This window comes from Lagopus leucura, unplaced genomic scaffold, assembly GCF_019238085.1.
Source record: "Lagopus leucura isolate 7727_CA_CO unplaced genomic scaffold, USGS_WTPT01 Super-Scaffold_760, whole genome shotgun sequence".
Taxonomy (NCBI): domain Eukaryota; kingdom Metazoa; phylum Chordata; class Aves; order Galliformes; family Phasianidae; genus Lagopus; species Lagopus leucura.
The window spans coordinates 11,855,251-11,881,389 of record NW_024962257.1 but is presented as its reverse complement, the minus strand read 5'-3'; the positions used below and the strand labels follow the sequence as shown (position 1 = coordinate 11,881,389).

Genomic DNA, 26,139 nt, shown 5'->3' with positions numbered 1-26,139 from the left:
GGTGTGACCACTTTCATTCATGTACAAATAACCACAGCTGAAGGGGCAAACACTCAAAGGACAGAAGGGTTTCCTTGCTTCCTGGAAACCAGGTAGGAGCTCATTTGCCACCAAACTGCAACAAATGATCGTCTGTGCATCCGTTCTACCGGCTTTTGTAGTCAGCATATCAGCATGCTGCTGAGAAAGTCCTTCCATCTGAGGACAGCCTGAGCTTCCAGTGTGTACAGCTGTGAAAGAGCGTGGGGCTGCTGATGCAGTCTTGCTGCCTCACATCACCAGCTTGGTGGCCACGAGGAGCCAGCTTGCTTGGTTATAAGAAGTGAGCTGCAATGGTGGTGGCACTTTAGAAGAAACACGCCTGTATCTGGTAGCAAAAGGATCCATTCCCGTAGGCTGTGGCATGCTCTTGGGAAGGCTGTCTCTTGTATGAGGCAAGTCATTTAGCAGAGATGTCAGTGGACTTGCAGATGCTCTCAGTTCTCCCCTGTAATCTGAGCAGCAAGCGTGGATGTGGGAATTGCAGACCCACACAGGCATTTTCCAGCAGAAGGCCATGTAGGAAGCTGAGAGGAAAAACCATGTTGCTGGCAGTCATGCTAAAGCCTCACATGGTGAAGAACCCACATAACCCAAGGCTGCCCTTGACAAAACCTCGTGGTCACCTCCCCCTGCAAACAGGAGCTACCACCAACATGCTCACAGCAGACACTGGTTTTCCCATGGGCTGTTCACCTTCCTCGCACAGCCTGAGGGGTTTTTCTCCTTGGTTAACCAATGGTGACCCCAAAACAGGGACACCCTGCCATCCCAAGCCACTGGGAGCAATCAGCCCACCACTGAAAAGCACCTGGACAGTCCTACAGCCTGGCATCTCTGCAATTCCAAAGTGTGATGTAGGTGGGTACCAGGAAGGATCCAGTGCAAAGATGGCACTCTGTTAAGCTTTGTGCAAAGCTTATCCATTTTGCCTAACCTCCCTGCTATAAATGAACCTAAGAGCTAAGGGATAGCTTTGTCCTTGTTCCCATAATGTTTTCCTGTAGGTTTTCAGACAAGACATTCAGTCTCTTGATCCCAGGGAGTATAATAGCTTCCATGGCTATTGGCAAGGGTAGGAGCTGGCTGCCCTCAGTGCTCAGTAGCTTGAGGCTGAGTATTTGCTTCATTCCTTTGGAGACAGCAGGAATTATTTACTGCTGAAAAGATCCTCATTACAGCTGGAACATGTCCCAGGGAGCTGCAACCTCAAGAAAGAGCAAATTTGGTGATGAAACCAAAAGCAAAGGTGAAAAATCCAGCGTGGTGATGGGGCCTGTACCCAAACCAAGCCCCACCAGTGATGGCTGGCAGGCTGTCTGGCCTGAGGGCTGTCCGAGGAGCAGGGTCTCCCCATGGCAGCCTGCACAGTGTATGGGCTCGTGCCCTGGCTCCAGCTCCACTGCTTTGCAAACAGGAAGCTGGCGAGCAGCTGCTGAATAAGTCATTTCGGAGAGTTTGTACCAAACTGGCTTTCAACTCCTGAATGTGTAGGAAGGAAAAAGCCGTGAATACGTCTTTGTGACCAAGTTTGGCACCAGCTGCACTCTGCAAGTGGGACAAGAATGTGGCCATTTAGAGGGGAGTCAGCTGCCCTTTAAGAAATGGAATGATCCCTTCCCTTTCCTGCAAGGCTTTATTCAGGGGAGAATAGGATTGAGACAAGTGAGCAGCTTCTTTCACTTGCTAGCACTGAGGGCTGCAATCCAAATAGACATCAGAACCCAGGAAAGGCCCCACTGCTGGAAAGATGCACGGAGGGCACAACCCATCTGCTGCAGGAGATTGGGCTAGTGAAGTTGCAAACTTGTCCTTCCCCAGAGAATTGAGCGTGCCCTGTGGGGATTGCACTGGGTACCAGTAAAACAGCTCTCCTTCTCATCCACAGGACTGAGAGACCTTGGAAGGGAGCAGTCTGGAAGGCTTTGCCCTTCTCTGAAACAATTCCCCACCCATTTTTTCAGATGTTTCTGTAGGTTACATTAAAAATGGACTCTGTCGACACGCTGGCGTTTTGGGGTTTATTTTTTGAAAGACTCAGACATTTTGCACAGATGTTTTGTGGACAGCTTGAAATCCTGGGGCTTTGTAGCAATCTGGAATGAAGACATGTTCACTGTGTTTTGTTTTTTCAAATCCTGCAGGAGGTTGCCCTAATTTTTTTGTTTTCTGCCTAACTGACTCTTTGGCCATATTTATTGGTACAATTGTCATGCCCATTAAAAGGAGACTCTGGAGCAGATGTTCTGCCTTAGCCAAGGCTCTGAGAAGTCCTCTTGGTCACACATAAACCCAAAAGTATTCCAAACAGCAACGTGGGACTTTTCTGAATGACTGGCTTTGGGGCTTCACAACTCCTAGAGCAGTAGGAAGCTCCGGATGATTTCAAAATGCTTTGTGTGCCAGAATGTCAGGGGAGGATAAACAAGCAGCATGGATAATTGTAGGCTGGCTGGTGCTAAACCACTCCACTGGGATCACTCCACTGGGCTCATCTGCTCCAAGTGAAGACTTTTTGAAATAAATGTTTATAATAAAATGTAATATATGCAGAGGTCTTGGGTAGGAGTCAAGATTTCTACTCAGCTCTGTTGTCTTTTTCAGCTTAAGAATTCTCATTCCTTACTTGCTTTCCTCCTGGTTAGCTAGCTGCATTTTTTCTTTGGTTCCCATTGCAACTTGAAAAATGAGGACTAGTGCAGAAAGACCAAACTAATAAAGGACAAGGAAAGGGTCCTTTCCAGCTGTACCAATAAACCTTTCCAGTTGCACCTTTTCCTACTGCCTGGGAAGCACAGGGATCCATTGGTTTAGGCCAGAATCCCTGAAATTGGATTGTCTGAAATAGAATTTACATTAAATATTGCACCTTAAGTCTAACTCACTACAGTATATCTTGCTAGCTTTGATATGGTTACGTTGGTTGTTGATGAAGGGTGGATCTGGGCTGTGTTGCAGAAATAGGGAAAAAGGATTTCACTTTGAAATTTCAGCCTCTTATTTTGCCTCCAATTTGCTTATGCCAAAAGTATTTGTCAAGATTTCTGTAAGGATTTACTGGATTTGTACAAAGCCCTGTTACTTTGGCTGAGGAGCTTCTTCTCAAGTCTTCAGCAGAAGTTGGACATGAAGCTCACCATTTCAAACTCCAACTGGGAGGTAGTTTGTGCCATCTGAATTCTGCTTCTTGTGTCCTGGCATTGTGATAGCAAGGTTTGATCATGGGCTCAGTGAGTCTGCTCCGTATTTGACTGCTTTGTAAGAGCCCTTGTGTGCCTCTGGAATAAGCCTGCCTAGTTTCAAAATTCTGGAGCAGTACGATTTAATCTCTTGCCAGCAGTGGATTGGGAAATGATAAGAGTCTTTCATGCTGCATAGCAGATATTTTGGGGGTTTCATCTTGCTTTCCCCATCACATTTTTCTTCCCCCATTGTGAAACACATGCACATATGTATGTTCTCATTATGTACACACGTTAAAAACTTTTTTTGTTGTTGTGGGGTAAACTGGGGAGAAGGGAGTTACTTTGCTAAGTGGTATTTCCTAAATATTTTGGATATAATGGCCTTCCTCACGCATGCTTTTTTATATATATTATTTTTGCCAATTCCCCCAATGGTTGACCAAAATGAAAATTGCCCTTTTGATCTAAATGGCTTTTCTGGGTGAAATGCAGTTCAAAATAAATATTTCTGTAAGGGCTGGCACTGAAATCATAGTTTTATGTTATTTCCACTCCTCCACCTCCTTCTGCCACTGAAAACACACACATTTCCCACAGCCAGAGCTAGGAATCATCAATTGCAATTAATTGGGGCAGGAAATGCCTGGGTTGAGTTTTGATGTGATTTCATCATGCTCCTGCTGGGCAGCAGCTCCTGTGGCTGTAAGCGGTCGGGCAGACCACCAGCGTCCCACATTCTCCACATTTTGCCTCCTCACCCTCCTTGTCTTCAGGGAGAAGCCTGGTTTTGTTCCCCACATCCCACATGGACTCACCAAACGTGCCTCACATGTGAATGAATCGTCCTGCTCCAGGACGGTGGGGCTTGGCTTTATTCTGGGGGCTCTTCCCTGGACCTTCATGCCTGGCTCAACTCCAGTCCCTGCTGTGCGCAGCCCCGCCAGCTCAGCCCCTCAGCACTCTGTGAGCTGTGTGAAATTGCCAAGCTGGATCCACTTCCGTGCCCCTCATTGCCACATCGTGATCAAACATAATGGTGTTGGCAATATTTGCTTGTGCCTGAGGGTCAGGCTTCAGCCTGACATTTGTGTTTTGAACTTAATGTAAATTGATTGTAAGAAATTCAAGTTGTGACAAAGCTACTTGTTACTGGCCTTTACTGGTATTTATTTTGCATTCTAAAGAGTGTCAATATTATTTTTTTGCCAGACAGAACCCCTGTTGTTGCATATCGGCCTGTATCAGGAAGGGGGTGGGAAGGTGCTGCAGGCACTTGGGTCAGCCATCACCCATTAGTCTCATTTTCTTCTCTTCTGCCTGTTAGTGCCAAGCACAACCTGGCCATCAGGTCACCAGAGCCTAAGTTATGTTCTCACCTCTAGTCCAACCACCTGCTAAATCCTTGGTAATGGTGAAGGAGCAAAGGCTGAGTGTGCTCCCAGTGTGAGGCTGTGGCAGAAAGCAGCTGCACACGCATGTAGCAAGGATGAGCAGGGGACAATTTCTGCAGCAGCCCTGGTGAGCAGATCCCACTTGTGCTGGCCATGGGATCTTCGCAGTGCATGGGGGACAAAAGCAAAAACCTTCCTGGCTCGAGTTGAAAATCCAACCTGACGGGGGTGCCCAGGAACCTGACAAGGGGCTGCATGTGGCCTCAGAACTGCCATGGCAAAGCATTCTCCAAGGGGAATCCCCATCCTCAAGCTCCTGGCAGTTCCCTCTCTGGCTCCTGACCAGGCCACCTGCGTTTGAAAGTCCATGGGACTTTGCTTGGGTTTCTATGTTATTAATCCTCCCCGTGAGAAATCCCAGGCTGTTCTGGACCTCTTCCCTCCGTGCTAGGCCAGCTGCCAGGGCTGTGCTGCAGCTTCATGTCAGCACAGGAGGCACTGTGAAGCTGGTGTGCTTCCAGGGGGCCAGGGGAGCCCTGTTTTCCCCTTGAAGGTTGCAACCCGATGCTCTCAGCTGTGCTTGCCGTATACTGGGATACTTTTTTGGCCCAAACACTGAATAAAGCAGGTCAAAATCAAACCATCTGTCTAGATAACAAGTGATACAGATAAAAATAGACCTCTGTGCTCCTGATGTGTCCCAGCTGTCCTCATAGAGCTGCTGGGCAGCACACGCAGGCTACAGAAAGGTGATGGAAAAGGGACTGCGCTGGCTCTGAGCACTGCGTGGCTCTGCAATGCACCAACCAAGAGGGCTGTGGCTGTCACGAGCAGTTCAGCCACGTTCTGTGGCAGGAGCACAGTTTCTCATGGATTTTAATCAGAAGACAGGAAATGCCAGTTTTCAGCAGAGAAGGATGAGGCAAAATCATGTAATCACATGTTCATGTTGATGTAACCAGCACCAGAAGAGTGCTGTCCCTCAGCTGGTCCTCAGAGACACCATTTGAAACAGAAGCACTCCTTGCAATCTCTTCCTGTAACATTCCTTCCCACAGCAGCCCCTTGGATACTGAGTCAGGCAAATCATCTCCCCTTTGCTGGCTGAGACCTAGGCTGGGCATTTCCTTTTTCAGAAAAAGACCAAATACTTTTCTTTATTTTCAGGAGATCTCTTTTTCTTTCAGATAAGGAAACCAAAGACTCAAATAGCAAACACAGAAGGCATTTTTCGTCCTCCTCAGAAGTGCATTTGCATCTGGGAAGCTCTTCTGGTCAGGGTGAGTACGACCAGCCTTGGGCTCATATTGACTCCGATTGATTTATTCCTGTGAAACGTTGCTGGAGGCAAACACCTGATATCCCATCCCAGTGCAGAGGGAACTATCCTCCCTCCTGGAGAGGGATGTAGTACAGCCCTGCATCTTGGGGCCAACCTACGCCATCATGTACCACGTTTGGAGGGGAACTTCCTAAGTCCTTCTTGGGGAGTGACACTCAATGAACAGAGATGAAAATACACTGATAACTCCTGGACCCAAACAGGACCACCCAAACCCCATGTCTGAGAGCAGTGTTTGTGACCACTGCCCCATGGAGCCTCTTCCATGCCCACACATCCTATGGACGTGCCTCATGTCATGACCACAGACTGATTGTTGCTGCCAGAATCTGGCTTTAAGTCACCTCATTCCGTGTGTTTTGGGCTGATAAGATACAGTGCACTGAAGGAGGAACACCTTAGCTTGGAGTGGTGTGAGGAGTGCTGCAGTGGTGTTGTATAAGAGTGAAAAATCACGTTTCAGTGCAAGAACTTTGTTTTCCTCACAAAACACACCCACTGTTGGCAGGAGGCTGAGAGCAGGGGTGGGTCAGAGCAGCTCTGCCTCCAGTGCATTCCTTCCGAGGGGCCTGCAAGTTCATCTCTCTTATGTTACCATGCACTCCTTCTCCTTGTTTGTGTGGTGGAAACATATGAAAACAATTTGTGACTGTTAAGTTTCATGAAGCTCTGTGGGCAATTGGGGTTCTGCATGCAATTTGGTTTTCACCTTGTCAAGGGCTCCCTGGGGACTGCTGAGTGCAGCACTGCTGAGCTCCCAGTGCAAGCAGCCCTCCCACTTGACTCCATCACCCTTGCATGATGGAGATGGCAATATAGTAAAAGATGCTCCCAACAGTGATTTCTGATATAAAAACCATATGGAGCTGTGGTTTTGGGATTGGATGAAGGTGGATGTACATGCTGCTGGCCTTACGGGAGTGTCTGATGGGGCTCTAGCAAACTTTGGTGTGAGCTGTGCATGCTGAGCAATGCTCTGCAGGGACTGGACGGAGAAATCATCAGCAGCAGTCCCAGGACAGAGGCTGAGCAGTGAGATGGAGCCTGCCTTGCAGGAGGGGGAATGGCTGGGCCGGGAGGAAAGAAACAGCTAGGGGAAGGGATGACACACTAACCAAATGGCTGGGGGAGAATCATAAGGTTGGAAAGGACCTACAAGATCATCTAGTCCGACCATCCTCCCATTACCATTGCTAACACAAGCACTAAACCACATCTCGTAGCTCCTCATTCAGACGCCTCTTGAACACTGCCAGGGACAACTCCACCGCCTCCCTGGACAAGGAGAAGGTGTGAAGGACCTGATGGGAAACGAAAGGAATAACGGAGGGGTAGGAGAGACAAGAAAATGAGGCAGGGAGGTCAAGGACAGTGCAATGGCAAGAAAGAGCGAGGGGGCTGAGAGCAGCGCAGCCAGTCCAGCTGCTCTAGGGGCCGGCAGCACACACCTGTGTTGGGGAAGCCTCGAAGGCTCCTGGGAGTGGCGGTGGGACCCCGCGGGCCGGCTGCGGTCCGAAAGCTGCCGGTCCCTTCCGCCAACAGAGGGCTGGCAATGCAAACTGCCCAACTCCTGATTTTGGGCTCTGCAAATGCCCGTCGGGGATCAACTCCGCACAGCCCGGGCACGGCTGCTCAGGAGAAAGCAGCTCCGGAGCAGCCAAAGGCTCGGAAGTAACGGGACCGGCTTTTCTGACGGCACCGCGGTTCCGCGCAGCTCAGCTCGGCGCCGGCGGGGGGTACAGCCTGCCGTCCGAGGCGGAACCCACGAGTTGCTCCGAGCCGCAGCCCGGCCCGCAACCGGCAGCGGCGGCGCGAGACGGGGAGCGGGAGGGAGGAGGGGGGGGGCGGCCTCCGCGCTTCGGGGGCCGCGGGCGGGGACCGAGGACCGGCCGCTTCCGCCCGGCGCGGCGCATTCCAGCGCCGTGAGTCAGGCGGCGGCTCGGCGGGATGCGCCCCGCGGCCCCGAGCGCTCGCAGCTCCTCGGCGGGGCGCGCACCGCCGAGCCCGGCGCGGCGCCCAGCGGCCATTTGCATGCCGCGGCTGTGAATGGCGTGCCCGGCCGGCCGGCCCCTGGCACGGGGGAGGAGTCTCCGCGCCCTGCTCGGGCCGTGCTCCGCGGCGGCGGCCCCTTAGCCGCACTGGGGCGGCCCGAGTCCGGCGGCTCGCCGAGGCGCTTCCCCGCCTTCCCGGTGAGTGCGGGGTAGGGGGGCGGGGGGCGCCGGGCGAGGGGCGCTGCTCCGGCCCCGCTGCGCACGTGAGTCGCGGGCTCCGTCCCGCTCCGCGGCCCCGCCGCCTCCGCCGCGGCTCGGCAGCCCCCTGCTGGCGGCACCGCCCGGCCCGGTCCCGCGGGCACCCCCGGACTCCCCCCGGACTTCCCCCGGGCTCCGTGCGTCCCGAGCGGCGGCCGCCCGGCGGAGGAACGCCGGCGGGAGAAAGCTCCGCGGTGCGGCGCGCAGGTGCCGGCTCCGAGTGCTGTCCCGAGCGCTGCGGCTGGGCATCTCGTTCTCAGCTCTCGGCCGGCGCCTCTCAAACGGGCACCGAGGCGTCCTCGGGTGCAGCTGTCGGCCTCGGACTGCTGCGGATCTTCGTCCGGTGCCGCATGGACAGCCCGGTCCCGTCACCTCTCGGAGTCCGGCCAAGGGCAGGAGCAGCGGCGCGGGACCCGTTCAGCCTTTAGGACCGGGAGTGACAGGGTCTGCAGTGGTGATGCGGGGACCCGGTGACCCTGGCGACTCCGGCGAGTTTGGCTGCAGGGGAAGGAGCGTGTTCATGGCTCGCTTCAGTTGAGCCAGGTCCATGCTTGAAAGGCCCTCCCAGCCCCATCTCGCCATGCGTTCCCACCCACTGCTCCCCTGGCACTGGCACTGGTCGTTGGGCAGCTGCCTCATGAGCTGAGCGGGTTTCGTGGCTTCTGTGAGTTTTCCTCCACATTCAGTCCCACGTTGATTTTTTTCTCACTGAAACGAGGGAATCGCTGTATGAATTGCACCCTGAGAGCCAAGCCATTTTGGGCTTGTCAGAAAGCCATCCATCCTCTTTCCCGCTTGTAGCATGCACCAAAGGGCCCCCTGAGTGCTTTTTGTCTTGTGCTTTCCTTTCGTGTAACTCGAGTGATGGCAGGGGCACAGATGAAGGTTGCCCAGTGGAACGTTTCCTGTGGTGCTGACTGCTCGTGCTGCTGAATGCTCGTGCTCTCGCAGGTTGGCTTTGTGGTGGTGTTGGTTGGGGATGTCTCCAACAAGCAGGAAGTTGGTTCTTTTCCTCCTGTTTTTGTCCCCTTGGCTGCTGATTTCCTCTGGGAAGAAAGCTGTGCATTCTGCAGTAAAGGAAAAAAAGCTATACGTAATGGGAAGGGATGAGGCTGCGAAAGCTTGAGGAAGGGAGCTGAAGGTGCTTTGAAACAAAGCATGGGCCGAGGAGGGAACACCATGTTTTTGCTGTGGTATTGCTGATACAAAGACAATAAATGCAGGGTTAGAAGGGCTCACTTGAGGCTAATTGGGAAGCGGACCCTGGGAAGGAGAATCAGGTCTTTGCTCTGTGTGTGGAAATAGAAGAGCTGGAAAGCAACGTATCTCTGTGATGCAATGTTTGTGAGAGGAGGTGATAAGCTGTGTTAGATCAGTTGATACAGTTGGAAAGAAGAGGTGAGCTTTTAGGTGCTTCCTTCCTTCAAATTCTGATGAAAGGGCTTCAGAAGAGGCCCTGTGGCTTGTTTGCTGGTTGTCCCTCCAGTCTGTTGGTCGCAGCTATCCTCTCACAGAATCTCCCCCTCCTGCTGCTCTGCACAGAGATCCTCATTGCTACTGAGGTCTCTCCATGGCCAAAAGGGCTCTGCCATCCCTGGGCTGGGTGTGGGAGACCTGGTTTGGGCCAGGGAGAGGGGAGCAAGCTCTGCTGCTGTCCCTGAGCTCATTGTCCCGAGTTTCCTGCCAGTAGCAGCTCTGGTACAGCCGTGTGTCAGTGCTGTGCCCGCTGCAGCGTGTTCCCATGAAAGGAGGTTAACGCTGGGCAGTGTGAAAGCAACTCCCACAAAACTCGTTCTGCTTTGGGACTTCCCATGACAGGCTTTTTTTTTTTTTAAAAAAAAAAGCAATCCACTTGGAGGAGCTCTGCCTACAAACTGGCTTTTCAGGTTCTGGGGAAAGCCGTGGCCCAGGGCTGAGCAACACCTCTGCTCTGTGCGGGGTGGGCCTCAGCCGGGCTGTGGGCTGGAGCTGGGGCTTCCCAGGTCGGCCCTGGGGGTGATGCCCCATGGAGGGGAGCAGCCCCTGTCGCTGGGTCTGGCCGACTGCATGTTGCACTTCTGCAGTGGGGACTGAAAGCGCTGCAGCTGAGAGCTGGGCGCGAGGCAGGAATAGGAATTCCTTTTGGGATCATCAGTCCTGTTCCTCTGGAATCCAGCCCCAGAGAGTAGCCAGCAAGTCCCAGCATGTTGCCCTGAGCCAGGCAGGGTCTGCTGAGTGTAGCATGATAGGACAGTTTATTTCGGGCAAGGAGCCCGCATGCTTAGATATAAATAGTAAAGATTTTATTCCATTCAATGTATTGGATCTTTCTGCAGTGTGAGCACATAGCCCAGCTAGTGCTGAATGTCTGAGACGGGCAGCATGAGCAGGAGTCCTGGGTTGTTTTCCTTTCCTATTCAGTGCACCCAGCGACAGGGCTGGCAGAGCACCCTGTGTGCTGCTGGGGCTGCTGCCTATGGGTGAGATGGGCTGGACATTTCTGTGTTTTCATCTCCAGAACTTTTAACCTGTCTTCCATAATCCTCGTGGCTTCTACCTTTCTCCCTTAGTTCTTTGTGGAGGCTTTGGCATCGTGTGGAGACCGTACACCCTTTGTGGAGGTTCCACCCTTACTTGTGACCAAACACAATGCTTATTAATGCCCGCAGCCACCTGCCTGTCACCATCGTACGGCCCGTTTCAGTAGAAGGACTTAAAACTTGAGGATGGATTCCTTCTTTTTTCTTTTTTTTCTCTGAGCTCAGATGTGGATTAGGTTCTTTTCAGCTGAAGAGGTGCCAGACCCTTTGTGTAACTTTGTCATCATCTGGTTGGAATGAAGCAGACAGGAACTGTGCAGATCTGGCACTGTTACCGTAAGGTTGCCTCCCTGCTGCTGGGTATATACTTGTTTTAGGTAACCCATGGAATGTGTGCATTGCCTGCCAGCTCACAGAGCTGTGTTGCATCCTCTCTAGCTACAACTTGCGTTGTGGGGGCTGCAACCTGGATTTAATGGCAATTACTGTGTCTGGCTCAAGGGTAAAATGTCCTGGTGCGCCTGGAAAGTAGAACTATAGATTGAATGGATGTTAGGACTTATTGCTCAGTCTGTTAGTGTCCAGTAACTCCTCTCACAGGTCAGCACCCCCCGTGCAAGTGACAGAAGAGTGTTCAGGAAGGATGTTCCCAGCCTTGGCAGCAGTCAGACCCCCAGGGACGAGGGAAGCAAGAGGTGAGATTTCACCTTGGAAGTGAGTGGATTTATCAGGCACCATTTCCCATGGTTGTGTTCCTGTGTCCCTGAAGAGCCCTGAACAGATTCGGTGTGTGGCTCACAACTTGCTCTGAGATGCAGAACCCCTCACTCAGCACAGGGAGGGCAGGGCAGGGTTTGCCTTGTCTGTCAGCCCTCCCTCTGGTTGCAGGCAGTGCCATTGGGAAGGGCTGGGGCAGCTCTAACAGTGAGACAGTAGCTCGTGGAGTTGGTGCACGGTGTGTTGGTGTTGAGGTTACGTGTTGTCATGTCCTGTTAGCTGAACTTTAGGGGCTTTTTGGTTCTGCTCATTTGGCTGCTGACCAGGACTAGTGGGAGCCCGCTTAAGATCACATCCCTGATGCTTCAATACTTGCAGCAATCCATGCTGCTCTAGGAATGAGGAAGTGGTTTTAAAAAATGAACAAAAAAACCCCACAAAAAATACAAAAAAACCCCCAAGTGTCGAGATAATACCACAAAGAACAAATCGGTGGAAGAGTTTTTTCACCAAACTCTGGTCAAATCCTTATGAATAACAAACAGTGGCTGTTTGCTGCATGGTGAAAGCAGAGTTTATTCTTCGTATCAACCTCAGCTGTTGAGTCCCCAAATGTTATGTAGAGCAAGTTTATTGGTTGTGTGCTCTGTTTGCAGTAGGGACAGTAAATGCCAAATTGACATAAGGCTTGCGTGTGCTGAAATTTCCTTTGGGCTTGTTCTTCAGCTCTACAGATGCACCGTGTGTTTCAAACTTAGTTGAAGCTATTTTGTGCGTGCTGCAGAAACGTTGGACCTACTGCAGTATAGACCTGAGCAGTACATGAGGGCACTCTGAGGTTCTGGGGCTTAGTAATCAGCAGCTCTAAAACAGTGATCATTAAAGGAAGTTTAACTTCTTTGTGATCTCAGCAGTGTGTTGCAAAAGTCTTCCCAGGGGAGAAGAGATCGGACGGCATGCCTGATCATGCCTTTTCTGGGTAGCCTACCTCGCTGCCTCCTCCCCTTCCTGTTTCCACTTCGCTGCAAGGCAGCCCCTTGCTCTGCCGGTCAGCAGCAGTGTCTGCTTGGAAGGTTTTCCTTTTAATCTGGATGAGATCATCCTGAAGCTGCACAAGATGCTGCTTTTACTGTTCTGCAGGTCTGGCGCTCACTCAGCTTTAAATTCGTGCAGGTTGTAGCAGCTTGAATTTTAAAATCTTGGGGACTCAGATGTCTGGGGTTGGTGAAGGCAGCTTCCATGTTTCAGGTGTTGTTGCCCCGTAGCAATTGGCAGATGGGAGATATGTTTCTCCCTCACCTGAATGCAAGATCAGTACTTTAAAGTGAGCTGCAGAAGACAGCTGGCTCCAAACTGCTTTGCCAAAAGGTGTGAGCATGCCTTCCCTTTCACTGGCTGCCCTGGGACTGGAAGCTCAGAGGGAGCAGTGAGGCAGGACTGCCTTTCACTCAGGCTGAACATTACATTGTAAAAATGTTTCACTATTTTTCTTCTTTCTGAAACAAAGTTAGAATGTTGATCATTTTTCTTCACGCTGTGAGTTGGAGCATGGGGCACGCATGAATTTACATGAACGCACACCTGCAGAGCAAGACGAGCTCTTCCCACAACTGCTTTTCCATTAGACAAGGAAAGAGAAGATGGGTGGCCAGCTGTTGAGCCCCAGCAAGAGTAGAAATTGGAGCAACAGGAGCGTCTCCTTTTGCAAGAGGAGCAGTCCTCGCTGCTGTGGCATTGCTGGAGTGTGTGGGCTCACTCTTTTAGTTGTGCTCAGGGGAACAGAATTCCTGTCACGTTGGAGAAAGCAGATGTGTGATGCTGAGTGAGGATGCACTGCATTTCAAAGGAACGTGTAAAAAAAGTAGCCCGAATGGCTCAAATGCTGCTGCTTCCATCCCTCCCGAATACACAATGTCTTCTAGTGGTGTCTGTGTTTGTTATTTCCTCTAAGAATTTTTTTTGGATTGCCATTCACCGTGGATCTATGTAACTTTCCATAGGAAATGTTGTCATTCATCTGCGGCAGTTTTGATCTCATTTGCCAGCGAGATATTTTTATTTAGTGCAGCAAATTGTGATTCTTAGCTGCTCTTAATGCTGAAGTTGGTGCATGGGCAGCAGCTATTCCAAAAGCAGCCAGAGCCAGCAGTCTCTCTGCCTTGAAATTCATTCTGGTGCCTTGTTCTTAGCTTTCCTTGTGTTCTGAATTGCAGTTCTTGTAATGAATGTGCAGGCTGCTAGAAAATCAAAGCTACAAATGCAGAATTTCAATGAAAAAGGACACCTTTTTTAAAATACAGAGGTAGGATTTCGTTGTTCTTGTTGTCTTTTACTTTCTAATGTGGGATTATGGCTGTGCTGACAAAACCATTTTTGAACCTTACCTTACCACATCATCGAGGCAGTGCCCATGGTACCAGTTGGTGAGCCCAGCTGTGCATCCCTTGTGCTACCAATGCAAACCAGCGCCGTGTCTTCTGGAGTCCCAGTGAGCTTTTGCAGTGAGTTAAATATGTACTAAAATAGTTTCGGTGATTACTTTTTCCTGTTTCTTTGTTTTGGTGAGCTCCAGTGACGCCGAAGAACACAGTCCCAGGAGCCTGCTGTGCTGCTGCTGGGGAACCCAGGGCTCTACTGCCTCAGCCTAGGCACCTTTGGGAAGGCTGCAAGAACAAGGCTTGTTTAGGTGAACCTTCTTCTGCATGAACTTCCAGTGTTGGCAGTCGGTTATTTATAATTGGATTTGTTAATGCTTGGGTTGTTCATGTGATTATGCTGTTATCCAGTCTGGCTGCACGCAGTGTGGCACCGGACCAGCAGCAGTGTGAGTCCTGTGCAAGCATACAGAGATGTGTGAGCTGCCTGGGGGCTGGTGGTGGATCTAGGTAAAAGTCAGCTCCGTTTGGAGGATCAGGCAGTGGTCATTCACCAGGGGAGGGAGGTGCTGCTCAGCTGCAGTGCTCAGTGTGCTGTTGCTGGAGCTATGAGGCACTTTTGCTATCAGCCCTTGCCCAGGTGCAGCCCATAAGCGGCGTGCTCTGAGCGAGGCATGAGGATGTGGCAGCAGGAACGTGGCTATCACATAGCCATGCAAAGCTGCAGGGTGTGTTCATGGAGAAACACAAACAGGATGAAGACACCAGAGTGCTCCAGAAAGCTTCCTGCTGCTCCCTCCTCTGTGTTGGTTGTGTTTTATGCCTGCTGCTCCCCTTGCTGGTTTCAGGGAAGGCTGTGGATGGCTCTGTGTTGGGTTTACTTTCAGAGTTGGAGCTGGGTGCCTGCTGCTCACTATCTGGACTATATCTGGGCTCGGGGGCACATGCTGCATAGTGCCATGAGTGTCATTCTGTCATCTGGGACACACATGCTGTAGGAGAATGGGAAAGGTGGTGCTTCTGCCCAGTCTGCTGTACTTGGCTGCTCTTGCTGGTGCTGCTGGCCTTTGGTTAACAGGGGAAGTTTGGAAGCCCTTCTGTGGAAGCTCTCTGTGTGTGAGGCTTGGCTGTCAGCTCTGGAGAAGTCTGTGAAGTTGTTTTCCTGTCCAGCGACTCCAGCAAAAATTCACTCTGCCTCTGGTGAAACAGTAGTACTTAATTCCTGCCGCACTCAGCACCTGCACTGAGAAAATAATTTAGGCCTCAAGAGATGCAGAACCTACCACCTCCCCCTTGTGATCACTGCTAGCTTCCCACAGTGCTGCAAATGTGAGTTTTGGGCCATGTTTTCACAATCACTTCAAACCGTGCTGCCTGGAGAAGCGATTCCATCATCTGGCTGCAGCTGCTCCTGCTGCTTCCCCTCTCCTTGCACTGCCACAAGTTTCATGGAGCCACGCGGTTACTTGGAGCAGGGAAGGAGCCTGGGCTGGAACAAACCAATTTCTTTGCCGAGTGATGGGGGTTGTTTTCTGCACCAGGCAGCTGCAGGGGTGGCTGTGCCAGCACAAGAAGGGGACAGCACAGCACCTGGTGACACTGCTGCTGTTGGCTTGCTTCTCCTAGTGGCTGTGGTGTCTTCAGAGCTGGAATTTTAGTGTTTACTTCTGTGTACTGACTCCTGCTCTGCCTTTTGTCTGCTGGAACTAAAGGACCTGGAAGATGAGAGCCTGCTGCCTTGGGAATGTTAGCAGATTGCAGCTGGAGTCATCTTCTAACCTGTTTATGGAGAACTGCAGCTACAGATCCAGGAGGCACTAGCAGAAATCAGGAGAGCTTTTTGAGATTTTTTCACCTCTTCCATATGAGGGCATCAGAGCTGCATGCCCCTCATGTCCTACGCAGAGCTCCTTTGGAAGCCCATAGGAGCACATTTTTAGTTGGTTTCCATCGTGATCCCCGTCTTCTGAAAATCAGGGAAGGAGTTGCTCAGAGGGACCTCGAATCTGCTTTCATGGCCATGGGATTGGCTCACAGCCATTTGCACCGCACTGGTAGATGTTCTTACAGCCTGTGTTTAAGACCCTCTGGCTCTGCGTAGCTGAACTTCTCCAAGATCCATGGTTCCCAGGTGAAGCTTTGCACTCCTTGCATCTCTTGCATACCGGTATCAGCCTGCAGGGCTTTGCATGAAATCCAAAACCTTCTTTTTTTTTTTCCCCTTCTTTTTTTTTCTAATGCAGCTTCGTATTTCCTGTCTATGGTTCTGCCTGGTGTCTTCCAAGACAGGAAGTTTCCACTGGTATTTCTCAGCTAATTACATTAAGTGGTTCGAAGTGAGATCCCTCAGTGCTGGCTTGGTTGCTTGTGTAGCCACAGAAATTAAAGAACCGTGACTTCTGCATTCAGCCTGCCTTGCCGATTCTCTCTGCAGCATCTCAGTAGTAGCGCTTGTGCTCTTTGCACAATCTGCTTTTAGAGCCCTCTGCTCAAGCATATACCTTTTGTTTGAGCTCCTGCCATTGCCTCTGGATAGTGCTCTGAGCTGGGGTGAGGTGGGGCAGGCTGTCCTCCTGCTCTCAGGGTTTGACATCAGCACGAGTTGTCCCTTGCTTTATGTCCCACGATTACAGATGCTTCCTGGTCCCTGGTTGTTCTGTAGGCTGTGTTGTTAGCTTGTCCCCACAGCATCTCAGGATAAATTCACCTGTTTTTCTGACCCCCTGAGGGCATTCGTCAGAGCTGCCAGTGGGTCAGTGCATAGTGACAGCATATATTTCTGGGAGGGAGATGGTGTGTGGTTCCATTGGAGCCTATGTGAAAGCTGTTTTAGACGGGAGGTGTTTTGGGAGGCAGGTGACAAAGACTCACGCCTGGTTTGGGGTTTCAGCTAAGCTGATATCACGGTGAGCCATCACTGAACAGGCAGGTCCTACCCTTCCTGTCTCAGGTTGCTCAGAGCTTATCTGCAATTCTGAGCCTCTTTGCAATGTCAGATCAACAAGAAGTAATTTACTTTTGGGTACGGTTAGTTTTGTGCTGGTGGAACACCTTGAGGCTCACCAGGGTAAATCTGCCCTTGGGCAGCAGCTCTGTAAAGCCTCGCAACATCTCCTATGAGCTCACTGGTGAGGAAAGCAGGAGAGATCCGCACCAGGACAGGGTTGATGCTCTTGCTTTATTTCCGAGGGGGTTTCTTAGTGTGGGATGTAATGCAGGTCTCAGCCAAAGCCTGGGTGGTGCTGGTTCCTCAACAGCTTTCCCCTGGCACACAGAGCCTGCTTTGCCTTCTCCATCCCTGCCTGCCCTCAGCCCTCCATCTGGCTTGTTTTAAAGGTCTGGCTTGCGCCTGGTGTTTGGGATAATCCTTGTAACTAGTTGGGTCTGATCCATGCTAGATGATGTTATTGGCAGCACTGAGGCTGACACCCTGCTGCTCCGCTTCTCCTCGCACTCCCTGCCTTCCCCCTGCTAGCTGGGCCCACAGCAATTCTGCTGCCTCCCTGGCTGCTGTCTGGAGAGCACAGACTGACTTCTTTGCTGCCGTTCTGCTCAGAAGCTTGCTGCTTGCAGCCAGGACAGTGAATGTGCCAGCACTGCCAGCAGTGCAGGCAGGTATAGAGTTCTTCTGCCTCCCCCCAGCTGTTTCTGACAATCCCCGAGCTTCTGTCCTACCCAGTGTGGTATCCCAGTGTGTGTGCCAAGGGGATGGTAGGAAGGGCCTGGAACAGATCTGTACAGCCAGGATTGGAGTGGAGAAGAGGGACAGGGAAAAACTATTTGCTCGTCTGGCCCAAGAACTGAGGCATCAAGTGAACGCAGGAAGTATCGGGTTTAAAGACAAGCTGAGGAGGACAGCTCGTCGCACAGCATGTGTTTCTGCTCTGCCACAGGCAGTTAAGGGTTCTAAAAGGCTGCGATCAAAGATTGCATTGGTTTCTAAAGGGAGTTTGATAGGTTCTGGAAGGAAAATCATTGGATGGATATAAAGATGAAAACAGAATGGTTAAATGCAAAGATGTCTCTGGCACAAGAAGTCCCTGAGTTATTCATAGCTCATGTAGTGGCTGTCCAGGGAGACATGACTGTCAAGTGATCCTGTACTCTGTACTGATTGCCAGGCATCCTCTGGTAATGAGATACTGGGTTTAGGCAGACACTTGGCCTGACCTTGCATGGCTATAAGGTGCATGATCTTATCCCGCTGCTTTCAGCGGTCTCTTGAAAACACTGATTAGGGCAGTACTGAGAGTAGGGATTGTTTGAGGATATGTGACCGTTCAAATGAAGTATGTGTCAATGCAGTCAGCTTTGAAATCAAGCCTATTGGTCTGATTAAGTACATGGATACTGTATCCTGGAACATCTCTTGAGAATAGTCATGGGGTCAGTGTGAAACTCGGTGTTTCGTTGCCTGGTACTGAGGTATTTGCTTGCTTTGTTGCTCTTTTAGGTGATGCTTGGGCAAGGGGCAAGTGTGGGCACCAGCAAGTCCCTTTCAGAAGTGCACACGAGCAGGCAGGAGCCGTCCTAATATCCTCGCTATCTGTATCACGTAGGAAGTTGGAACAGATGCTTTTAGGCACCTCTGCAGCTATAAATGGAGCAAAGTAAGGAATTGTGACCTTTTGTTGTGAGGCGTTGCATCTGTGCGTGCAGGATGGTGGTGTGTGTACAAAGAGTATGTCTGTACAGGCTGGATCGTGAATTCCCAGACTTTTGGGGGCCTGTGGTATTTGCTGAAACCCAAACCTTCATCCACCTACAGCTGAGTCGTCCCTTCCCCTCGTTCCAGCTCAGCTGAGCCCTGCTCTCCTGGCAGCCAGCCCAGCCTGTGTGACTCTGCTAGCAGCTGGTCGTCACCCGCTTTTAGATGAGATTCTCCTCTTCTAACCCAGTCCAGCTCACTCTCCTCTCCCTTTTGTTGACCTGCTCCCCCCTCCACCATGTACTGTTTGCACTGGTAAACCTCACTGCTTGTGTGGCTCCCTTTCCAGAGCAGTTGGGGTGAGCTGTGGGAATTGATAGAAGTGCCACAGATGGCAGGATCGGAGAACCAGAGCCTAATTTAGCCTGGAAGGGCCCTTGCAGGCTGTCTGGTCTGTGTGCTGCGCTGCTCAGGGCCTTGTTTAGCTGGATGTCTCTGAGGACAGACGGAGGTCTCACTGCCTCTCTGGCCATGCCCATGCTCAAGGAAGAATTCCCACCTTACATTTTAGATTTGCTGTGCATTCAGAATAAATTGTGTCAACGTTTTAACAGTGCTGAGCTTTCTTCTGTTCCCTCTCAAATCGTGCGTACCTGCAAAGTTACCGGGATGCTTGTCCCATCGGTTTGTTTTGGGGAGAGGATAAGGCTGACACCCTGCTGGGTTCTGTCTCCTGTGGGATCTGTGGTCTGAGACAGCACAAGGAAGCTGGGAAGGAATTGGATCTGTCGGCCCACTCGGCACATGTGCTTCCCGCTGCGAGCCTGCTATTGTGCATGTGCTAGGAGAGGAAGAAAGAAATACGTGCTTGTGGAGTAGCTTAGGTTAGAAGGCACTGTGATCTCATTCCTCCAGTGACATCAGTTTTCCTAACCATTTCTATTAGCATGTGCAGCAAAGTCATTACTCTCACAGCCTGGAGAAGTTGCTCAGTCTCTGTCTCACTGCGTGCTGGAGGAGGCAGAGAGGTTGCAGAGTGAGTAAGGAGTCCCTCTGGTTGCTTTGGTGTTTCTGTAACTCAGCTTTATTTAAATACCATATCATCATTATTTATGTATGAAAACCATTCTTAGAAAACTGGCATTAATGCTCTACTGATGTTCATGCTGCACTTGCATTGCTGTATTTCTGGAAAATGATTACATTTAAAGGAGATTAGAAGAAGCAGTTTTAAGTGGCCACTTGCTAATTCCCAAATAGCAGTTAGTAGGGAAATGGTGCTGCTTGGCTTTGGGTAGGCAAGGGAGCCTGTGTGAGTCACAGGCTGTTTTTAGAGAGAGGTCAGCAGCTTTTAGCACTGCAGTTACTTAGCTGGTTGGACTGGCTCCAGATCTAATTAAGATATAATTATGAGTATTTCTTCTGGAATCTGGATTTCACAGTAGTCCCAGAAAATCTTAATGGGGAGTAACTCTGAAACTTGTAGCTGTGATCTTTGGCACTTGGCGTGATGTCCCCCAGCCTCAGAAACACTGCACGAGCTCTGATTGCTGAACCCTCTCCAACACTTGGAAGTTGTCCCATGCGAGGCTCGTGTCTGTGAATGGCAGCCGGGAGAAGGTCGGCCCGGCCCTACAGCATGTGCTGCATCAGGGATGCGTCCGACCCTTCCTCACATGTGATCTTTCCCCTCTCCTAGGCCTGAAGACAAACGTGGGACGATGTCGGAGGCACGGCATGACAGCACGAGTAGTTTACAGCGCAAGAAGCCACCATGGTTAAAATTGGACATCCCGGTGCCAGTGCCTGTGCCGGTGCCAGAAGAGCCAGTGCAGGTATGGGGATTGTGGTCATGCAAGGGATGTGCAGAGCCCTGCTGTGCTGACAGCGTCGTCACTGGCAGCCCTGGCCAAGAGAAAGGCAGTGCTGTGTGTGACAGGTCACTGGGATCAGTAACGGGCTGCCCCTTGAATGGGATATTGAGGGAAGGTGAGTGTGTTTCACTTTAGATCAGTGGATGTGGCCATTTGGGTGCGAGGATTGTAGGGGGTAGATGTGAGAGTGAGGTATCTAAACAAGAATTCCTTCAAGGAACTGAAGAAGTGAGGGGCTTCTAGAGGAATACCAACCTGAAAGTACTGGAGTTCCTGCTGAAATGAGCGGGGAATTAATCTGACTTATGACTAGCCAAGATAATGACAGGCTGTCATCAGCAACAGCAAAGAAAGAACAGTTACTGGCAGCACAAAGTTGTTAATAGCATGAGTGCAAGAAATTCACATATGAGGAGAAATAAGTGTTACTGAAGAGCGGTGGAGTAGAGATGAAGTGATAGTTTATTTGGGACTTTGCAAAGCATGAGTAGAACACCTATGTTTCTGCTGGGAATAGGAGGAACAACAGGAATCTCTGCTTCAGAGTGGCAAAAACTCTTACGTGTGGGTGAGATGACTGCTGGCTGCTCGTGACCTTGCTGCAGGATAATAGGCTGCCTACACCAAAAGCAGGTCCATGAGTGGAGTGTGGTGTCTGGGTTCACAGAAATGGAAGGTTTTGCACCTTCCCTGGAGGGGTGTGCTTGTCTTAAAATGGCATTTATGTTCTTGGAAAAGCATGGACTGGCCTCTGCTGTTCTTTGATCCAAGGACTAAAATGGACTTCTGGCAGGTACACCTTCATCTTGATCTTCTGAAACCTTCATCTTGACTGCTAACCAAGAAATTGCGGTGCTTTTTGCAAGGATTAGAAGAGAACACAGGGTTTTAACTATGTAGGTTGAAGCCTTCTGAATTGGTTAAGGCTTACATGGATGTTCTTTTACCTGAAATCTCTAAATCCAGCTAGGCTTCTGGAGAGGCACTACGTACACACAACAGTGGAAGTTGGCATAGGTAATGTTTTCTAAAAGCACAGTGTGTGGGAGTGCATACAGGCTCCCATGGCTTAAATTCTGAGTGTCTAGGCATTGTTTTAACATAAAAACTTAAAAAAAAAAAATTTAAAAAAAAAAAAAAAAAAAAAAGATAAAAATTACTGAAAGTTTTTATCTGTCTGGCTGGAAGGACTAGAGTTTCAAGCAATTAGAGATAGTGTCTGACCAGAGAAGCAGTCGGTTCACTGGCAAGTGAAGCAGAGGGGTAATCTGCTCAGTCTGTGTTTTAGAAAGGGGGTGGTATCTGCCAAGCTAATGACAAATTCATGCAGAACAGCCTTGGGGCAGTTAGTAGGATGGGCTGAGAGCAGTCTGGTGTCAGGTTTGGCAGGTGACATTCAGCCAGGAGGTGCTAGGAGCTTTCAGACCTGAGTGCATCCAGACAATTAGGTTATGAACAAAGCTGATGTGGCTTTCCCAGCTTGCTTGGCCTGTGCCAGGCAGCAACTGCAGCACAGACCCACCCACGACTCTCATAGTCTTTTAGTGCAGATGCAGAGCTATTTATAAAGCTAATTTCACTTGGCCCTGCTTGGTGTGCTTTACTTTACATTATGCAGTGGTCTAGGAGCTTGTGATCTCTGTTCCTTCTGGCTAGAAAAAAAGCCAGAAGGATGCAGGAACTCCTGTAACACACCCATCTGCAGATGGACATCAGTCTGTGGGCTAGGCTAGAGCCAGTCTGCACTGAAACTATAAAAAAAAAGCCTCTTCAGATGCCAAGTTCAAGTGCTGACTGCTCTGTTCTGCAGATCCAGTCCTGTTTCTTCACATTAGCCAGTCATGAACTCAGTCCTTGTTAGGCTGCATGCACCCAGCTTGTGGCTTGGGCTGGGGGCAGAGGGGGGTTGTTGTGCTGCTGACTGAGTGGTTCACGCCCTGGCTGGCCCTGTAGATCATAGTTCTAATAATACTGACTCCCCTTCTGCTTTCCTTTCCAGCCAACAAGACGCCAGGCCTTTCTACGAAGTGTGAGCATGCCTGCTGACAACAGCCGCGTGCCCTCCTTGCCTCATGAAGTGAGGAGACCGGTGCTACAACGACAAACCTCAATCACCCAGACCATCAAGAGGTGAGCTGCTGAGCTCCTGGAGCCTGGTTTAGTGGATTCTGCCATCCGTTGCCATCCTTTTTTCATGGTCTTCTTGTTCTCCCATGGCCTGGCACTTTAAGTCATGCTGTCAAAATAGGATTGAGTTGTCTCCCTTGTTGCCTGTCATGAGGTTGAGGTAGAGGGTAGGTGCAGATAGATTCTCAATATATGAGCCTGATGGTGCTGTATAGCTTGCCTTCAATAAGTGAGGAGCAAAGTCCTGACAGAAAAATAGTGCTGATCAGAACAGTGAATGGTTCTTGCTAATCAGAGATAAGTTTTGATTGCCCTTGTGCCTGAAGAAGCTGGCTGTTTCAGGGCCTGATGTGTAGCTAGCAACATATGATGCTGTATCCACCAGGATCCCCAAGGCTTTTCTCCCAAGCTCCTTTCCAGCTGGGTGCCCCCAGCACGTGTTGGTATCTGGGGATGTTCCTCTCCAGGTGCAGAGCTTTGCACTTCTCCTTGTTGTCCTTCATGAGTTTCCTCCCAGCCCATTTTTTTCGTCCTGTCAGGGTCCCTCCAGATCAGAGCATGACCCTGGGGAGTATCCACCACTCCACAGGTTTGTGTCATCTGCAGACATGCTGAGGGTAAACTGTCCTGTTGTCCAGATCATTAATGAAGTTATTAAATGGGATTGAACCCACTAACCCTTGGAATACACTGCTAGTCACTGGCTTCCAGCTAGACTTAGTGCCACTGCTCACCACACTCTGGGTAAAGTCATTCAGACATTTATTTATCCACCTTATTGCCTATCCAGCCCTCAACATGGCCTGAAATCAGGCCTCTGCAAGTCTTTGTGCCAGGACAGTTAGACAAGAGCCTGTTAAGGTTGACAGGATATCCTGGGAGGATGCTGTAGGGGTCTTGATAAGAAGCACTGTATGGAAGGGCCAGGGCAGCCTTCTCCCTCATAAGTCCTTACAGACAGGGCACATGGAGCTACAGTGAGCAAAAGAGGGCTGGACAGTGATGGTGAAGCTCCTGGATACCAAGGGAGATGCCAGTGTCCTACTTAGCATCAAGCACATATGGCTGGTGCACTGACAGACACGTGTCTTGTCCTCCATGCCTGTATGCAATGGCAGTGTTGGGGACCAGCTGGTGGCAGCATCCGTGCCTGTGCCTAACAGGCTGGGTAGCAGTTTTGTAATCCTGAGTGCAGGGGGTTGATGCCATTCTGCAGTGCAGAGTTTTCTCACGCAGGCTGTTGTACAGCATGAAGAGCAGCCAAGACTCTGTCCAGGAGGAATTGCAGCTTGTACATGGCTTTTGCAGTGCACTGTGGAATGCAGGTAGGAAGGCAGGCGCAGCAGTGGGAAAGACTGCGTGAGAGGCAGAATTACAGGAAATGTGAGAGACGTGGAACTAGCAGTAAAAGCGTTAAATAATTGGATCAGAAACAAAGACAGGGAATTGGAAAGTACTGAGGATAGCCTAAAAACCAGTGCTGTGAACAGCAGAGGTAGGTGTGCAGTAAAGAACTGCAGACCATACATCCATAAGGGTGTCACTGGGATTTATTTTGTGAGGCCAGGGAGGCTGTCTTCCGGGTTTGTTGCTTAATGCAGCTCCAGTTAAACACAGAATGTGAAACTGTTCTAGCAGCAGGACTCCATCCCTTCCTTTTCATGGGGCTTGCAGGACACGGATCAAGTATGTGCCTAAAGTCAACTGCGTGTGGTCCAGAACATAGGGCCATAGGAGTGATTCAGCTGTTTGAGTGTTGGCATCTAACAATGTTTCCAGTCTCCTACAGTGTCCAAGATGTCCAGACAAGGCAGCAGATGCAGCACAGATCCTTGTGCCTGAGGTGAGACCCTGCCAGGGTCAACCAGAATGGCTCCAGGACACTGAGTGGCATCAAACACCTGTATCCAAAGAGATCATATCTCAGCTTGCTGACACCTCTGGTGTTTCACTCTGTGCTGTCCAAAGCCATCTTGTGAGATCTGCAGTTGTATGTCTGGGCTGAAGAAGACGGATTAAAGAGGTCTGGGGGTGGCAGGGGATCGAAGCATCTGTGGTGTCATCAAGACCAATGGGAGATGTACATCAGAGATGCAGATGCACCGATGGGATTCAGCAACCTCCTGGATCCTGCTGTCACGTGCATTGTGGCACAATTGCTGCTGACTGGGGTTGAATAAAGAGATGGGGAAATGTTAGACATAGGTTGCTGCCTGCCTCCACAGCCCAGCGGGCTCTTTCCGTTCAGCTTTCTTTTCTTTGCAGCAGACAGGTACGGTTTCAAAGGAGTCAGACCCTGCCTGTTCAGGGGAACCGGGTGGGCAGGAGTTCCCTGAGAAAGCGGCAGTCCCTGCCCCGATCGTTTTTCAGGTACTGGTAGAACTAAGTGTGCAACCCACCCTGCATGTGTGTGCAAGGGCTATTGTGAACTGCACCGATTCTGGCTGCTGCTGAGACCATGTTGCCTTCCAAGGCCTGACCAGGAGGCCTGCAAATGGATGGGAGTGAGAAAGTTCCCGTGTGCATCTAACAGAAAACAATGGTCACTCCTACTAAATATCTAGGCAGATGTCAATAAATAGCATGGGACTAACAAACTGCCCACTCTCCAGCCTCACTTCTTTCTGTTTTTCCTAACAAGCTGACAATCTCCTGGTGTTCACCATAACTGCAGAATTGCTCTGGGGCAGCTGCCATGCAGCCTGTCCTTGCTAGCTTTAATGCAACATGTGAAATATGCGTATCTTGGTCCCAAAGCCTTCTTGGAGCAGAAGAGGAAAGAGAGAAAATTGCACCAAACAGATGTGGTTTGAATGAAGCTCAGAGTTGGTGAATTCAATATAGCATCCACCCTTTTCCTGTCGACATCATGAATTTTCTAATCCCAGTGTGACTGGCTTCTCTTTGAGGTGGAGATCTTTGTTTACGTAGCACTGAAGAGATGTGCCCTGGACTCCTGGAGTAGCTCAACAGCCCATCAACCACTATGCCCAAATTAGAACTCAGTGAACTTTTGAATGAGACAGACATGGTGACTTTGTGTTTATCAGGGGCTGGACCCAATGCCCAGATGTTCCTTCCCGTCCTACCTTCCTCATCACTACCGTTGCCAGGTGCCACTTTGGTGCTGTGTTTGCATTTACAGCTGCTGGTCTTTGGACTTTAGCTTTCAGGGCTGCTTAGCTTAAATTGATAGAAGAACCTGCCCTTGTACTGATTCATTGCTTGCTAGTTCTGCAGGATCTGTAGCAGATGATGGGGCTCCCTGGCTGGACATCCCTGGCTCTCATTGTTTCTCCAGAGTGCTCCAAGTGCTCTAAACTCAGTTTATAAGGTTATCCTGGACTGTCTTGTGTATGATCAGAGAATGGGACAGATCCCTATCCTAGCCCTGGGCCAGCAGTGGTCGCTGGCAGTTTGGGAGTGATACTTGCTGTGCAGAGCAGCTGTGGCAGTGCTTGTCCTTCCACACTAATGGGAATGCAGTTCCACGGAGCTCTGAAGCACAGCTCTTTGCACAGTGTTCATCAGCCGGCTAATAGTGGCCCCGTGTATAGGCTTGTCACCCAGGGTCACCTTGGTGTCCAAATATTGGTAATGAAAGTTGGAAGTTGTGTTACAAGAATGTCTTGTGATGTGTGTTGTGCCTGTGCTTCTGCACAGCTGGTGCATT

General features: G+C 50.4%; 1 protein-coding gene across 4 annotated transcripts in view; it reads left to right on the top strand.

The window, feature by feature from the left end:
- The first annotated feature begins 8,064 nt into the window (after window positions 1–8,064).
- RHBDF1 (rhomboid 5 homolog 1) overlaps window positions 8,065–26,139 on the top strand; it is a 32,504-nt gene continuing 14,429 nt past the window's right edge. The window contains exons 1-4 of one of the 4 annotated variants that reach the window (XM_042864675.1): window positions 8,065–8,146; window positions 20,165–20,300; window positions 22,339–22,469; window positions 24,732–24,836. In XM_042864675.1, the coding sequence (XP_042720609.1) occupies window positions 20,187–20,300; window positions 22,339–22,469; window positions 24,732–24,836 (350 nt within the window). In that variant the 5' untranslated portion in view covers window positions 8,065–8,146; window positions 20,165–20,186. Of the gene's footprint in view, window positions 8,147–12,601; window positions 14,129–20,164; window positions 20,301–22,338; window positions 22,470–24,731; window positions 24,837–26,139 lie in introns of those variants that run through there. The other 3 variants (XM_042864676.1, XM_042864674.1, XM_042864677.1) reach the window with 3 other exon arrangements.